Source organism: Dipodomys merriami, unplaced genomic scaffold, assembly GCF_024711535.1.
Source record: "Dipodomys merriami isolate MVZ:Mamm:240054 unplaced genomic scaffold, mDipMer1.0.p SCAF_4, whole genome shotgun sequence".
Classification (NCBI taxonomy): Eukaryota; Metazoa; Chordata; class Mammalia; order Rodentia; family Heteromyidae; genus Dipodomys; species Dipodomys merriami.
Window position 1 is genome coordinate 67,211,141 of NW_027205603.1, and position 16,676 is coordinate 67,227,816.

The window sequence follows — 16,676 nt, forward strand, 5'->3', positions numbered from 1 at the left end:
TGAGATAGCTTAATATTTATACTGCCTAAAGCCATAAGATATACTGAATGCTTTTAACTTTACAAATAGAGGGCATCCAAGAATATTTAATATTTTTTTGGGGGGCGGGGGTCTGGTCATGGGGCTTGAACTCTGGGCCTGGGCGCTGTCCCTCAGCTCTTCAGCTCAAGGCTAGCGCTCTACCACTTGAACCACAGCACCACTTCCAGCTTTTTTCTTTTTGCTTATGTTGTGCTGAGGAATCGATCCCAGGGCCTCAGGCATGTAAGGCAAGAGCTCTACCACTGAGCCACCTTCCCAGAATATTTAATATGTATATACAATTATGAGAAAGTTTAGAACTTAGAGGCAGAAAAAAAATCAATCACCCATCATCTCTTTTTTTCATTACTTAGAGAATACTTTATTAGTTTCCGTAATAAAACCCATGTAGGTAAGACCATCCATCTCTGTACAAATGAAAAAAATAAGTTTAATGTTTCTAGACCATATGGCTATTAAATTCTGTACAATGCCAACTTAACATGGTTAACTGAGATATTTTTTCCAAAGTTGACAGTTCAGCTAAAGCTTCTAAAAATTCAAAATATGTATGTAAATATATATATTTATGTGAAAGACCCAAATTAGCAGTTTGTTATGCATTTAGTATGTTAGCAGCAACAGCTCTTTCAGGTTCACCCACAATCTTAATGTGCCAATAATAACATTTTGATGTGTTTTGTGTTTTTAATCTTACAATGATTAAAAAAAAACAACCCTTGAGCTAATTTTTTCCTGGACTCAGCATTATATAATCTATAATAACAATGGTAAAAAAATTTCAAAGTGTATATGTTGGTGTCATTATGTGTATTCTTTTAATCAGATATAGATATCCTTCCAACAGTGACCAATTTTTCAATGACCAATTTTTGTTCTTTCCAATATAAAATGTTATCATTATCATATTTGTGGTGTTGGGAATTGAATCCAGAAGTTTGGTTTGCATCCCCAACCCACTCTGAATTCTTCTAATTTGGATTTATTGTTTTATTATATTTGTTTGAATCTTATTTATTTACTTCCAATGTACAATATATTAATATGGATCCAGATTTACAAAAAAGTATATAGTGAAAACTTTTTCCCTCATAGATACCTTTATTTTAGGAGAGTATATTCACTGAAATGAAATGTAAATATTTCAAAGGGATAAATTTTTTTGAATCTATTTTAGAGAAAGAAATCTATATTTGAAATGTTCTCTATTGTATAATCATTATGTGTCAGGAACTTACACAGACTTTAATTTACTTAATGTACTTAATTTGGTATTTTCACAGTTTTATTAACTACAAACTGAGGCTCAATTAAATAAAAATTGTTGAGCACATAAATACCAAATAACATAAGAATAGCAATTAGATCTGCCTTAACTTTTCCTGAGCCTGTTTTTCTCCCTCTCCAACTATCTTAAAAACTATCTTAGGTGCTGGGAAAGTGGCTCAGTGGTAGAGCACTTGCCTTGCATGCTTGAGGCCCTGGGTTCGATTGCTCAGCACCACATAAGCAGAAAAAAAAGCTGGAAGTGGCACTGTGGCTCAAGTGGTGGAGCACTAGCCTTGAGCTGATGAGCTGAGGGACAGCGCCCAGACCCAGAGTTCAGGCTCCACGACTGGACAAAAAAAAAAAAAAAAGAAGATTAAAAAAAAAACTATCTTGGGGCTGGGAAGGTGGCTCAGTGGTAGAGTATTTGCCCTTGCATGCATGAGGCCTTGGGTTCAATTCCTCAGCACCACATAAGCAGAAAAACCTGGAAGTGGTGCTGTTGCTCAAGTGGTAGAGTGCTAGCCTTGAGCTGAAGAGCTGAGGGCCAGGCCCAGGCCCAGAGTTCAGGCCCCAAAACCAACCAAAAAAAAAAAAAAAACTATATTAACTTTCCATCACTTCAATTGACCTATCTCATTAGTGTTTTTGAATTTGTGACAGCTTCTTTTTCTCATGCTTTTAATACTTTTTTGGTAGGAACCCCCCCCCCCCACACACACACCCAATTTAGGTTTGTTTTTTATGTTTTCTCATGATTTTGGAAAGAATTCTAGAATGAAGTCATATCACCAAGGGGTTACCTTGAAAACATAGTTGGCAGGCTGTCTTGTTTCTTTACTACATTGTGAAATTACAGGTTAGTTGCTTCACTATATGGTATTAATTACCAGTGTTCAGTAATTCAAGTTCCCATGTAAAGGCAGAAGAATTACGTTCTGTCAACTAGAGAGATTTCAGAGACTTGTGGATGTCTACTGAAACCACAGTAATTGATAGAGAGATATTTGAGAATGTTAGGTTTTTGTACGAATGTTAGTATTCATCAGTGAATACTACCTGCAGTAGCTATTGCTATTATTTTCTAATGATGACTTTGTATTTTTCTCATATTTTTCACACTTGTTACTTGGGATTCTTTTCTAAGAAAGATATATCCTTTTTCTCTATTCATTTATATCAAAATGGATTTATGGAAACTTATTTGGGGGAGATTATATTAAGTACTGCTATTTATTTTGCCCTCATATTGTTCCAGCTTTGGCTTTTGAGAGCTCTTTTAGGCTGGTGTTTGTGTTGTTTGGATGTACTCAATCTTTTTTTTTTTTTTTTGTTGCCGTTGGTTGTAGAGCTTGAACTCAGGGTCTGGATGCTGTCCCTGAGCTTTTTGTGCTCAAGGCTAGCTTTCTACCATTTTAAGCCACAGTGCCATTTCTGGTTTTCTGGTGGTTAATTGGAGATAAGAGTCTAATAGACTTTCCTGCCCTGACTTGCTTCAAACTGTGATCCTCAGGTGTCAGCTTCCTGAGCAATCCAACACTTGATCTTTTATTATTCTTTGAATAGTTCCCCAGTATTTGCATTACAAAGTAATTTAGGTTCACCTTGTTTTTCCTTCCCTCCTTTCCTCCCTCCCTCCCTCCCTCCACCAGAGGGGTTACAATTACATGAGTAAGGTAATGAGTCCATTTCCTATTGAGCATTGTTACCCCTCATTTATTTTTCCACTACCATCCCTCCCCCCCTCCGCCAAGTTGTAAAGTGTTTGTTTTCAACATAGTCTCTTATACATCTCATTGTTACAGTGGGTCACCTGTATCCTTATTTCAGCATTTTGTTATTTCCCTTCCCCTCCTCAAATTAGAAAAATGTATATACAAGATGCAGAATCAAATACAGTGACAACAGGGGTTGTACCATGGGAAGAACATACAAAGAAACAAAAAAAAATCACATAGTACATTATAAGTACATTAAAAAGAACAGCAACAACAATAAAACCTCATGTGTCGTGGGTTCATTTCGCTTAGCATCAGGTTATTTGGTCATATGTGCATAGTTTTGACTTCTGCTTGTCCTAGACATATAATACTAGTTATTGCAGATAAGGGAAACCATCTCTCTTTCTTCCCTTTTGGAAACTTCAGCTATTTCTCCAAGTATCATTGAATTCCTTTGGTTGGAGAAAAGTGTTTAGAAACCAAGATCTATGCTATGTGTGCTTATGGTAACTGAGGTATAATTGTGTTTAGGCCTTCTTAGGGGACTTCATGAGGAAGTATGTGTATGTATAATATACCCTGTATATCTGTTTTTTTTTTTAATTATAACTCTAGTTACTTGTCTATATGTCATATATTTATCTGTATACATCTCTGGTTTTTTTGCATTTTTATTGTTATTAAGGAGTTGTACAAAGGGGTTAATTCTGTAAGTCAGGTAATATGTACAGTGCTTCTTGGACAATATTACCCCTTCCTTTGCTTCCCCTGATCTCTCTATATAAGTATGTTAACCTAACACCAAAGGTAGGCTTTTTTCTAGCCTGATCTCTGCTTATTTACAACTTCCTTCTTTGTCAGTGAGAATTCTATGATAATTTATTTGTCGTCCCACTCTCAAAAGTAGTTTCAAATTTGTTGACTTGTATAAATGGTTACTGGAGTACAGTGTTTAAGTTGGTTTTTGTCTTTACTATTATAGTTATCCAGTTAAAATACTGCTTCACAGTGTTACTTATGCAGCTCTTTTTCCTTACTCCCATCAGGGAGATTATGGTATACATTTATTTTTTTTTTCTTTTTTATTAGCGCAAGTTAATTTGTACAAGGTTTTCATTGTGATATTTATGCATGTACATATAATGTACTTTGATTAAATTCACTTCTTATGCCTTCTTTTATATAGATTCATCAGTCACATTCTTTACTGAGTATGAGGATTCTGCTATCCTCTATTTGACTTTTTAAATGATTTATAGGGATTATGAATTAATCTCAGGAGTGGGAGAATGGCTTACATGGTAGGGAGCTTGCCAGGTATATGCAAGACCTTGGGTTTAATCTTTTGAGTCTTTTGTACTATCCTCCCTCCCCTATCAAAGAAAGAATTCTTTAGGTACAAATTTATCAACTTAACTGCTTTTTATGGTGTTAACTTTATTGATTTCTTACTTTAAGTTTCACTGACTTCTCTATTTTTTTTTAAAAGTATTTCTTTTCTTTTGCTTTCTGTAGATACATTGCCCCCACCCCCACCCATGGGGCTTGACCTTTGGACTTGGGCATTATCCCTGTGCTCTTCAGCTCAAGGAGAGCACTCTACCGCTTGAGCCACAGTACCACTTCCGGTTTTTCTAGTGGTTCATAGCAGATAAGAGTCTCAAGGACTTTCCTAACCCGGCTGGATCTCAGCCTCCTCAGTTGCTAGGATTACAGGCATGAACCTCTGGCAACTGGCTTATGTTGCTATTTTTAAATAGTTTACTAAGATAGAAACTAAACTTACTGATTGTAGGTAGGTTCTGATATTTATCAGCTGCTAATTTTTTTTTTTTCATCTAAGTTCTGCTTTAGCTACCTCTCACAACTTTTGAAAGGTTGTATTTTCACTTCATTTAATTCAAAATATTTTTAAACTTTTCTTTTTTGAGACTTCTTTGACCCATGTATTAAAGAGAAGCAGGTTGTTTTATCTCCAGATGATTTTGGATGTTCCATTATACTGCATTTTTGTTACTGGTTTATAGTTTCATTCCATTGGAATCCAAAGCATAAGTTGTATGGTTAGTAGACTTTAAAACCTGTTAAAGTGTGTTTTATGTTGTGTTTTGGTGAATATTTTCTGTGAGCTTAAGAAGAAGGCATTTTCTGTTTATGTTGAAGTACTATAGAATGTTAATCAGATCCATTTTATTGATGATACTATTAGAGCCAACTATATATTTCAAAAAAATTCTAAACAGGGTGTTCTTATGAAACCCAGCCTAGGTTGGCTTCAAATTTGCTATCTGTTACAGCTGAACTTATACTCATAATCCTCCTGCCAAAACCTCCCTAAGGCATTTATTATCATGGCTTAGCCAGTTCAACTTTATCTGTTGATTTTTGTACCAGCTAGGCTTGTCACTCACTTATTGATATAGGTATGAGGAATTAAGCTGTAACAGTGGGTTCATCTATTTCTCATTTTCTAATTGCAGGTCAGTTTTTTTTTTTGGTGCTGGTATCAGGGCTTGAACTCAGAGCCCCTTACTCTCACTTAGCTTTTTAAAAAGCTGTAAGTCATATCTCCACTTCTGGCTATTTGCTCATTAATTGTAGTCTGGATTTGGCTGCCTGGGCTGACCGAACTAGATAACCAGATCCAGCCTCCTGAGTAGTAAGGATTATAGTCATGAGCCATTGGTTCCTGGCCTTTTATTTAAACCCTCTGTTTTGAGTCTTTGCTGTTGTAAGTACATGCACATTAAGAATTGTTATGTCTTTTGAGCAGTTCACCTGTTGTCATTATGGAATGCTCCTTTTTTATTCTTATTTATTTTCCTTTCTTGGTAGTTTGGCTTGTTTGAAATTAATATAGCTAATTCAGTTTTCTCTTTGTTATTGTTAGCATGCTATTCTCCATTTCTTTGCTATTTGCTTGTTTTTTTTTTTTTACATTTGAAGTGGTTTCCTGTAAACAACATATTGTTGGTTTCTTGTTGCTCTTAGATATCTTTCAAAATTACTGTCATGAGCTTTTCTGAAGCTTGAATGGCATATATTTAGTTGTTAGAATTTTTGCCACTGTGATAAATATCTGACCAACACGGTTTAAGTGGGGAGATTTATTTTTTCACACAGTTGTAGGTGATTTAGTCTACAGTGAGGTGGATCCATTGCTTTGGGTTTGAGGTGAGGCAGAAGGTTATGGCAACAGGATTGCAGTTGCTGCTTACCTCATGGCAGCCAGGAAGCACAGAGTGAAAAAGGCAACCTGTGGTCGTGGGATTTCTTCTTCTTTACTCTTTATTCTATGTCTCCTTCTATACTATTGGATAGTACCTCCCACAGTCAGGGTGGGTCTTCCCTTCTTAGTAAATTGTGTATGGAAATGCCTTCATAGATCTATCCAGAGGTATGATTTACTAATCTCTAAGTGTCTCTTAATCCTACCAAGTTAACAACAGTTTAATAGAAGGTAAATTTAAAGAGATTAAATGTCCATTGTTAGTATAACTTTGTAATGAAAGTCCCAGATTTTGATACCAATTTTAGTTATCAATTCTTAGACTTCCTTTGAAGGCTAATCAGCTGATTTCTGAACCACAGAAATATTTCACTGGACCAGTCATAAGCAACTTATGAGAAAACTAATTTCAGGAATCTTCATTATGCTACATGATCTTTCTCTTCCTTTAAAATGTCTAGTCCATATATACACATATTTTTCTCTATATTGGCCAGTTCTCTACTTCATTTCCCAAATATTTTGAAAAGAATATATACTGGTAGGTATATGGAATGAATAACATGATTTTAATAAAGTATAACAAGAAGTGAATAATACTAATCCCAAGAATGTCTTCTTCACATCATGCCTAACATAGTTAATTGCCTACTTACAAACTAGTAGTTTCTGACCACGAATCCATGTAAAAATTATTTTCTTCTCACCTGTGAATCAGAGAGCAAAATTTCTTTCTGTGTAGTGTTGGATAAGATTGTTGAACTCTGCAAAGTAGAAGTTTGAGGCTTGATTATAGTTATTTAGATAGTATTTATCTAAATTAGTTTTCACTATGGTATAATTATATGAATAATTTACTTAAACATAAAAAATTCAAACTTAATACACTAATTTTTTAGTAGGTATTTTTAGAGAGATTAGGAAAATACCACCCCAAATTTCTTCACCTATTTCTTTTTTTTCTTCATCTATTTCTTTATTTTTTGAAGTATAAAGAATCAATTTGTAAGGTTTAAAAAAATCCACTCATAAATTCCTGTTCTTTAAAAATATTTATGGCTTGACTTCAGTTTGTATTAAGGAAGAAATTTACAAAGTAAATAGGAAATTATTTTTAATCAATTAAATATAATTTTAATATAATACTTTAAAAGAATTATATCTTAAAGCTTAGTATCAATAAAATATGCAAACAATCTCAGAACTAAATCATTGTTTTCAAAGAGCAGTAGAGTTTTAGAATAAAAACAAATGATTCAGATTCTGGTTTTCGTGTATAAAATTGCTTTAATGTATGATGCTAATATATGTTGAAGAGCTAACTTTTTCTATGAAGAATTCAAATTTTTCATGTATATCATGTATGACCACTAATCTGTAGATAGAAATTGCTTCCTCGTACATTGCACTCAGTTGTGCAAACTTATCTTTTTAGGGTCAAAGAAGAACACAAACCACAACCGACACAGTAAGTAAATGGAGTGCAGTAGAGTGACTTCTGTACTTTCTGCCACGTTCTGCTTCCTGCACCTTTGATGGTATTAGCATACACTAATACTGGATAGGCTGCAGCTAGTGTGTCTTCTGCTTTCTGACTCTCTGGCTTGTAAGAGAGCTGCCTGCAGCTTCTTACTTCATCCACATAGTGATTGGATGTAGTTTTTTGCTGCCTGCTTGTGGACTGGTTAAATGTTGAAACTTAATTTCCCTATATTCTGACTGCCTTGATGATAATTGGACCTCACATTTCCATTGGCTGTAGCTTTTGTGCCTGTGTATTTTTATTATTACATTTAACCTACATTGTTATTCATTTGGTTATTCAGTCACATTATTTGCTTATTTAAACAGGTGGTTTCCCTTTAGTGGGATCACTGAACTGGTAAATAACGTTCTTCAGCCCCAGCAAAAACAACAAAATGAAAAGGAGCCCCAGACGTAAGTAAGCTGATCTATATAGACTAAATATTATCTCTGATAGTATAACATACTGAAGAGTAGGTATTAAAATACTGCCCTTGGAATAATAACCCTTCAGAGAGGAAATTGTTAGGTTAGCGTCTGATAATTCTACCTTTAATTATCCCATAGAAGTCTTAAAAAAGTAGATAAGGATAATTTACAGGCGAGTAAAAAGAAGTGGTAATTCCCCAACCCTTCCCCATTTGTTTTATAAATAATATAAACCATTTCTTCTAAGTAAAACATCTTTCTTCAATAATGCAATATATTTCAGAATGCATTTCAATATAAGTTCTAGAAAACATTAAATAATTTTAATTCCTAAATTTAGTGTTTGGTCAAATAACTTTGGAAAGGTTGTTTTAAAATGCTTAAATGAATTTCTTTATTGTAATAATTCTGAGGGCCCAATTATGTGCTAGGGGTATTAGAATATCCACTATTTATTATGCTATTCTATTATGTAATTCTATTTTCACTGAATAGTTCATTAGGTTATGAATTGTAATTTGAGAAATGAAGCAGCTTATTCTCACACTGGCCTGAAATTAAAGACATTGATTCCATTTCTTTTAATTTTTTAATGGTTAAAAACACTCTTTAAGAAGTTCACAACCCACACTTATTCATTGTGTAAGACAGAAGTGACATAATAGTTCATTGTTGCTTACAGTCTATCGTCTCAAATATTATTATGGAACATATTTACTGTAGGGAAGTCTCAAATGTATTATCACACACACAGGAAGACAGACAACATCTATACAATGAGCAGTAGCAACAAAATCCTATAGTTAATTTATATTTGATTTTTATTTTATTTTCTGAGATGGAAATTTCAAGATATGTAACATTAAAGATTAGCCAGAGAAATTATTGTTACAAGAAGACCGCCAGTATTCATTCTTACCTCTGGGACTACTAAAATCCTGTAATGACTTAGATCAAGTTACAGTTAATAATATGGGAGAACAACAAAGGAGGGAGTAATAATGCTCCACAAGAAATGTACTCCTTACTTTACTCATGTAACTGTAACCCCTCTGTTACAGCATCTCTACACTAAAATCAAATTAAAAAAATAATGTGAAGAAAATTTATATATTACTATGTCTGAAGGAAGGAAATTTCATTCCTAGTCTAGTGTTCCTAGTGCTTCCGGGAATATCTATGAAGTTTTGTTAGTGGGATTATAAAGTTTTTAATTTCTTCTAGATGGCAATGAATGATTAAGGAAATTAAAAGTGATAGCAGTGAAAATATATGAAAACATACTAAGAAATATTTGGTGACCATTAGGGATACTAAAGTATAAGAACAGGTAAGATTAACATTAAATGAAAACTTTTTTAAAAAGAGGACCACAGATTATAGAAATATCAGTACTTTTTTATTCTTGAGTAGACATGGGCTTAACATATTTTATCTTCTGATAGTGAGATTTCAACAAGGCAGGGAAAATGGTTTGTATCTTTTCAGTTGTGATAAAAGGATCAACATTTTGGAGTTTGTAATGAAGTGTTTTCTTCAATGAATTTTTTATTTTTATTTTTAGTGCTGGGGAGTGAGCTATGTCTCCAGCCTTTTCATTTTTATTTGTTTTGTTTTATATTAAGTTTTTCCTTTGCCTACATTGTCATCTTTTATGATACTGTTGCCTTCTTCCTCTACCTCTAAAGTAGCTGGGTTTGCAGGTGTGTTTACCATACTCAGCTACTGAAGGGTTCATTATTGACATGACTTATTATATATAGTCTTTTCTATAAAGAGTCTAAGGCAGTGGTTTTTTTTTTTCATTTCTCTTCCTAAGAGTACATATATAGGTTTCAGACCTATAGATCTATAGATATATTTATGCCTGTCCTGGGGCTTGAACTCAGGGCCTGGTTGCTGTCAGTGAGCTTTTTGCTTAAGGCTAGCAGTCTTTTTTTTTTTTTGGGGGGGGGGTCCGGTCGTGGGGCCTGAACTCTGGGCCTGGGCGCTGTCCCTCAGCTCTTCAGCTCAAGGCTAGCGCTCTACCACTTGAGCCACAGTGCCACTTCCGGCTTTTTTCTTTTTGCTTATGTGGTGCTAAGGAATTGAACCCAGGGCCTCAGGCATGCAAGGCAAGCGCTCTACCACTGAGCCACCTTCCCAGCACTCTTAACACTTGAGCCATAGCTCCACTTCTAGGTGTTTGGTAGTTAATTGAAGATAAGCAAAAATAAGAAAGAAATAAGAAAATAAGGATTTTTCTGTGTAGGCTGGTTTTGAACCTCAATCTTCAGATCATAGCTTCCTGAGTAGCTAATATGACAGGCATGAGCCACCAGTGTGTGCTTAGAAGTAGTTTTTGATCGTGAAGAGTACAGATAATAAGAACTCAGCCTGTCCCTTTCATTTACCTTACCCACCCAGGGTTAGGGCCCTTCACATTAGCTTGAGGGAGAAGCTGTCCCTACTTTTTAAAGAAACAGAGAGGTGCTGTATACAGTACCTGTAACTTCAGCACTAAGGAGGCTGAGGCTAAGACCGGAGGATCTTGAATTCAGTTCTACCCTGGGCTTCATAGCAAAATCTTATTGGGAAAAATAACAAAAAAACCCCAAGACCAAATCAAAACTCCTGAAACAGCCATTCGACTTCCCCTCCCCTGCAAAGTCATTTGTATTTAAGAGAAAAAGTTAATCTTTCATGTGACTTTTGACTTTAGAGTTTTTCAATGAGGTTATTTATTTTTTGCAATATAAAATATGTTTTGAAATATATTTTAGTCTAAATACAATAACTGATCCATGTGAATAACTTTGTAATTTCTCAGCAATATTTTACTGTTTTCTTTAAATTGTGATGTCAAAAACTTAAGTCGGATATCAAATATTATGAGTAATAATTCTTAGCCTGGAATTTAGAGTATTCTCCATCAGATTTTCTTTCTACCTTCTCATTTTTTTCCTTTTCATTCTCTATGTATACCTTTTTATATTTTTTTTATTGTAAAATATTGTACAGAGGGGTTACAGTTACATGAGTAAGGTAATGAGTACATTTCCTATGGAGCATTGTTACCTCATCCTTTGATTTTCCCCTACATACCTTCTCTCTTCCCTCCCCTATGTATCCTTGATCCAAATGAGAATACTCTCAGTTTTCTAAATTTCATCTGCTTTTATGCTTTGCATTTGAAATCTTTTATGTTGAAATTAAATCTGTTTGATACCTACTACAATTTTTCCTAACTTTAAAGGGCATGATGTTTAAAAATTTTTAAACTCTCTTTTATTAATATATTTATACCTAATGATTGTTTTTATACTCTAGTATCATTCTTCTTTTATATTTATTTTAGTGTGTGTTTCAATTGTTTTATGTTCTAGTTTGTTTGCATCTCTGTCCAGTACCTATACATGTCCCAAACTGTCCTATTTTACTGATGACCAGAAGTGGGCCACATTCACCTATCAAATTATGCAAATACAATGTGTGATTCATCAGTAATTAAAGTATTCATTGAGAACTTGGCTATTCAGTAAATTTGATCTAAATGCATTACATGTATGTGTGTAATCCCTTTGTGCAATTAAGTAAATTACGTTAATAGACGTTAAGAAGAGTTATCGAAATGAAAAGCAGAAAATATCATATTAGTTTCAGAAAATTGTTGGAGAACTTTCTTTTCTTTCTACTAAAACTTTATATAGAACTTGGATATATTTCTCTCTTTATGTGTATATCTATCTATCTATCTATATACATATATCTATATATCTATATATTATATATATATATATTCTTTTTTGAGGTAGAGCCTTGCTAAATAACCCACGGTGGGCTTGAACTTGATATAATCCGCCTGTACCTCCTTAGGGCTTGCATTACAGGCATTTGCCATCATACTTGACTTAGAATATACAAAGAGCTCATAGAGGCCCTGAATCTGTTTTCTTTCACAGAACTTCAAATAGACAAACTGATTGTAAAGGTGATGTACAGAGGGCTTACAGTTATATAAGTTAGGTTATGAGTACATTTCTTTTTGAACAGTTTCACCTCTTCCCTGTTCTTCTCTGTATTTGCCTCCAGGCACTCCTATCCCCTGTCCCCACCTGCAAATTGTATGGTTCATTTTCACAATAGTATCTAGTGAGTATCAATGCTGTATTTTCTCAACCTTTGTCCCACCATTTCTGTGGTCTCCATTACTGCCCCCCAAACAGATAAACTTACATATAAGACAAAAAGTACAGAAAACGGGGCTGGGAAGGTGGCTCAGTGGTAGAGCACTTGCCTTGCATGCTCGAGGCCCTGGGTTCGATTCCTCAGCACCACATAAGAAAAAAGCCAGAAGTGGCACTGTGGCTCAAGTGGTAGAGTGCTAGCCTTGAGCTGAAGAGCTGAGGGACAGCGCCCAGGCCCAGAGTTCAGGCCCCATGACCGGACCCCCCTCCCCCCCAAAAAGTACAGAAATAAAAAACAATGACAAAGGAGAAAACAAAAACAAAACAAAATGCAAAATAATGAAAAACCCTTTCATTTGCATTTCTTGGAGTTCAATTCTATCACCATCATTTTGACCATATGCACATAGCTATTGAGCCTTTTGATCCTCTCCTAAGAACATCTTCCTTTGGTCTCATTGTGTGAAAATCTAGAGTCCACACAGAATCTTTATGGATACCCCTCCCCTGCTTTTTTGTACCTACCCTGGGGCTTGAACTCAGGGCCTGGGCCTATCAATGAGATTTTTTGCTCAAGACTAGTGTTCTACCACTTGAGCCACAGCTCCACTTCCCGCTTTCCAGTGTTTAATTGGAGACAAAAATCTTATGGACTTTCCTGTCTGAGTGGCATCGTTAGATTTAAATAGAATCCTTAGATCTAAGCTGAGTGGCTAGGATTATGAGTAAGCCACAAATGCCCAGTTATGGAGATTTCATAAAAGATGAAAATAAGCAGTTGCAAAATAAGCAAATAAAACTGAAATATAACTGTCATCCATGGATTCCTTGAGGATGAATCATAAATTAAGGTTCAAAAGTTTGAGTTAAAAAGTCATCTGTAAAGCCAGCATAAACATTTTTCACTTTTTTAAAGGATTACCAATAAATAGACACTTACCATGTTTGTAGCTAGCTCAACATTGTAAAGACGTATTGATTCTCTAAAACTAACCTAGAATTGTCATATGGTTTCAATAAAAATTCCACTATGATTTTCATGGAACTTGATTAAAAGAATTGTATTTTGTGGATAAAAAAATATTTTATGGGTAGTAGAATAATTTCTACAAAGAAAAGCAAAGGGGCCAGACCCATTTGATCAAATATCAAAATAAGTTACAAAGTTAAGATTCTGTATTACCTTCTTAAATCATTCTCCAATAAAAAGAAATTTCCTTATTTTGGTTCATTATAAATCTGTCTAATGAGGATCCCTCAATTTCCTTAGTGAACTGTGAGGGAATACTTGGAGAAAAACACAGCATCCTAGAAGACTCTCAAATAAATAATTAAAAATTTGATTGCCTATACTTACAGAGATTACATGTTAGAATTTCTGAAAGGGGAAAAGAAATTCAGCATCAGTTTAGAAATTTGTAGAGGAATCAGCTTACAATGGCAAGTATTTGAAATTCTAATAAACGAACCTTTAATAGAAGGGGGAGTAATGTAAGAGATTAATTTGTGAAGATCTTGAAAATATACAAGAAGGATAAGTGGAAAAATGACAATAAAACTATGATTGGATATAACATTTCCAGGAATAGCAATAAATATTATTTTAAAAGTGTTTTCATTTCATAGAATACATAAGTGAAGAAAATACTATTCAAAATACTGAAGTTACTTTAGTGATGTTATGTGACATGATGTCGGAGATACAGATATACATTAAAGATTTGGGTAAGAAAGCTTTGTGAAATAAAGTGAAAAAAGCAACAATTCTAAATTTATGCATTATTGTGTATGTCTCTCCCCTCTATGCCCCCTCTAGGCCTTGAACTCAGGAGCTTGTTCTTAGGGCTTGCTTGCTCATAGTTGGTGTTCTATAACCTAAACCTTTAGTTTTGCATTTTGCTAGGGAGGTCAAGTCTCACGAACTTTTCTGCCTGGCCTAGTTTCTAATTTCAATCCTCTAGGTATTACCCTCCTGAGTAAGTAGCCAAGATTCCAGATGTGAGCCATGAGGCTTAGGTTTCTTCAACTCTTGTTTACATCAGGTTCCTATAAAATATGTCCTATGGGTGATATCCTTCTTGCTGCTTTGTTTTTCTAAATAAACTATATCAGACTATAGTTAAACTCATTTATTTGGGCTTTGATATGGCTGCCCTCAAATCCCAGTGACAGAGTTGAGTAATTAATTACAAGAGAGACTTTGTAGCTTATAAAGCTTAAAATATTTATTATTTGGTTATTTACTAAAATTTTGTTGATTTCTGATCTACATCACTAGGAAGTTATACATTCAAGTTTATACATAGGTCCCATGGTTTCCCTTATCTGTAATATCTAGTATATGTATGAGTCAAGTGGAAAAGGTCAGATAATGTGATGTCAGGAAAATGAACCCTTAGATGTGTATTTTAATGTTTTTTTTCTTTCATGCATGTGTTTCTAACGCATTTATAAGATTATCTCTTTGTTGCTTTGTATGTCCCTCCCCCACAGTATAACCCCTGCTTTCACTATATTTGATGTCAGTATAACTTGTGGAGGAGATGGGGAAAAACCAGTTGTTTAAGGATACAGGTGGACCTGTTGCAACAATGAGAAGTACAAGTTGTCATGTCCAAAAAGAGCTTTACAAAGTTGGTGCAGGGGGTGGGGGAAGGAATAGGATTGGGATGGGGGGGAGGGGGGAGGCTGGGAAGGGATGTGAAGGGTAAACAAAGGAGGAGGCTGCAATGCTTGGTAAGAAATGTATGCATTATACCTGCCCATGTAATTGTAACTCCTCTGTACAGTATGTTCACAAATAAAATAAAATAAAATTAAAAAAAAAGTTTATGTATTTAAATCTTATGGGCTTTTAATTGTATTTGGAGTTTGGTTGGGACAGTTTTTCTGGAGTATGAAAAGACACAACCACCAATCAAATAGAAGGCAAAGTTCATAAACATGTAAATATGGCAACTTAATATTTGATAAGTTGGTATCATAATTAATGGAAGGAAGGTTGAACTGTTTAGTAAGTGATTCTTGGAAAATAGATTCTCCTTATAGAAAAGATTAAAATTAAATTTCAGCATCATATTACATGTGAAACTAAAATTCAGATCCATTAAAAGCTTTATTATGAGACACAAGATTATAAAACTTCTAATAGCTATAAATCTATTCAAAGAGACTAGAACTTTTTTGTGATTAATTTTAGGAATATATATGGCTGACATATATATATATATATGTATATATATATATATATATATATATATATATATGAAAGGTTTTTGTTGTTGTTGTTGTTGTTGTTGGTCGTGGGGCTTGAACTCTGGGTCTGTGTGCTGTTCCTCAGCTCTTCAGTTCAAGGCTAGCTCTCTACCACTTGAGCCACAGCGCCACTTCCGTTTTCTGTCATTTATTGGAGATGAGAGTCTCATGGACTTTTCTGCCTTGGCTGCCTTTGAACTGCCATCCTCAGATCTCAGACGCCTGAGTAGCTAGGATTACAGGTGTTAGCCACCGTTGCCCTGACACACACACACACACACACACACACACACACACACACACACACACACACACGCACACACACACACACAGACAGACACACACACACACAGACACACACACACAGAGATGGTGACAAGAAAAACTAATGTTTTGACTACCCCAAAAGGACAGACTTGGTGCCAGTGGCTCACCCCTATAATTCTAGCTATTCAGGAGGCTGAGATCTGAGGATCATGGTTCAAAGTCAGCCGGGGCAGGAAAGTTCATGAGACTCTTATCTCCAGTAAGCAACTGGAAAACCGGAAGTGGCGCTGTGGCTCAAGCAGTAGAGAGCTCGCCTTGAGCTGAAGAGCTGAAAGACAGCGCCCAGAGTTCAAGCCCCACGACTGACCAAAAAAAAAAAAAAAGGACAGACTTGGAGAAGATATTTGTTATGCTTAACTTACAAAGGATTAATATGTAGACTATATGGAGGACTTCTTCAAACCAAGCAGAAAAATACAGGAAATCTAAAGTATTGGGTGAAGTATATAAATGAACAGTTTTTAGGAAGGTCAATCTAATTGGCTATATGTATTGCATTATGGTATAGCCTAGTAGCTTGCTGTCCTGGGGAACACTACCTGGAAGGTATGTAGAACAAATGGGAACTTGCTCTACCCAACAGTGCCTCTCAATAAAGGAAGACAGGAAGCCTCTGAAATGATACCATCTCAGGAGCAGGCAACCAATATGCTCAGGGGCTTCAGTGAATTAGCTTGGTCTGAGCAGAGAATCATGCCTTGTTTTTTTGTTTTTTTT

The 16,676-nt window shown here is 35.0% G+C and overlaps 1 protein-coding gene across 28 annotated transcripts in view; it reads left to right on the top strand.

Moving 5' to 3' along the window:
• Rims2 (regulating synaptic membrane exocytosis 2) overlaps positions 1-16,676 on the top strand; it is a 427,098-nt gene that overhangs the window by 57,994 nt on the left and 352,428 nt on the right. For 14 of the 28 annotated variants that reach the window (XM_069991192.1, XM_069991193.1, XM_069991195.1 and 11 more), the window contains exons 2-3: positions 7,694-7,726; positions 8,110-8,196. The exons of the other annotated variants lie outside the window; for them this stretch is intronic. In XM_069991192.1, coding sequence (XP_069847293.1) covers positions 7,694-7,726; positions 8,110-8,196 — 120 coding nt within the window. The remainder of the gene's footprint in view (positions 1-7,693; positions 7,727-8,109; positions 8,197-16,676) is intronic. 28 annotated transcript variants of the gene reach the window in all.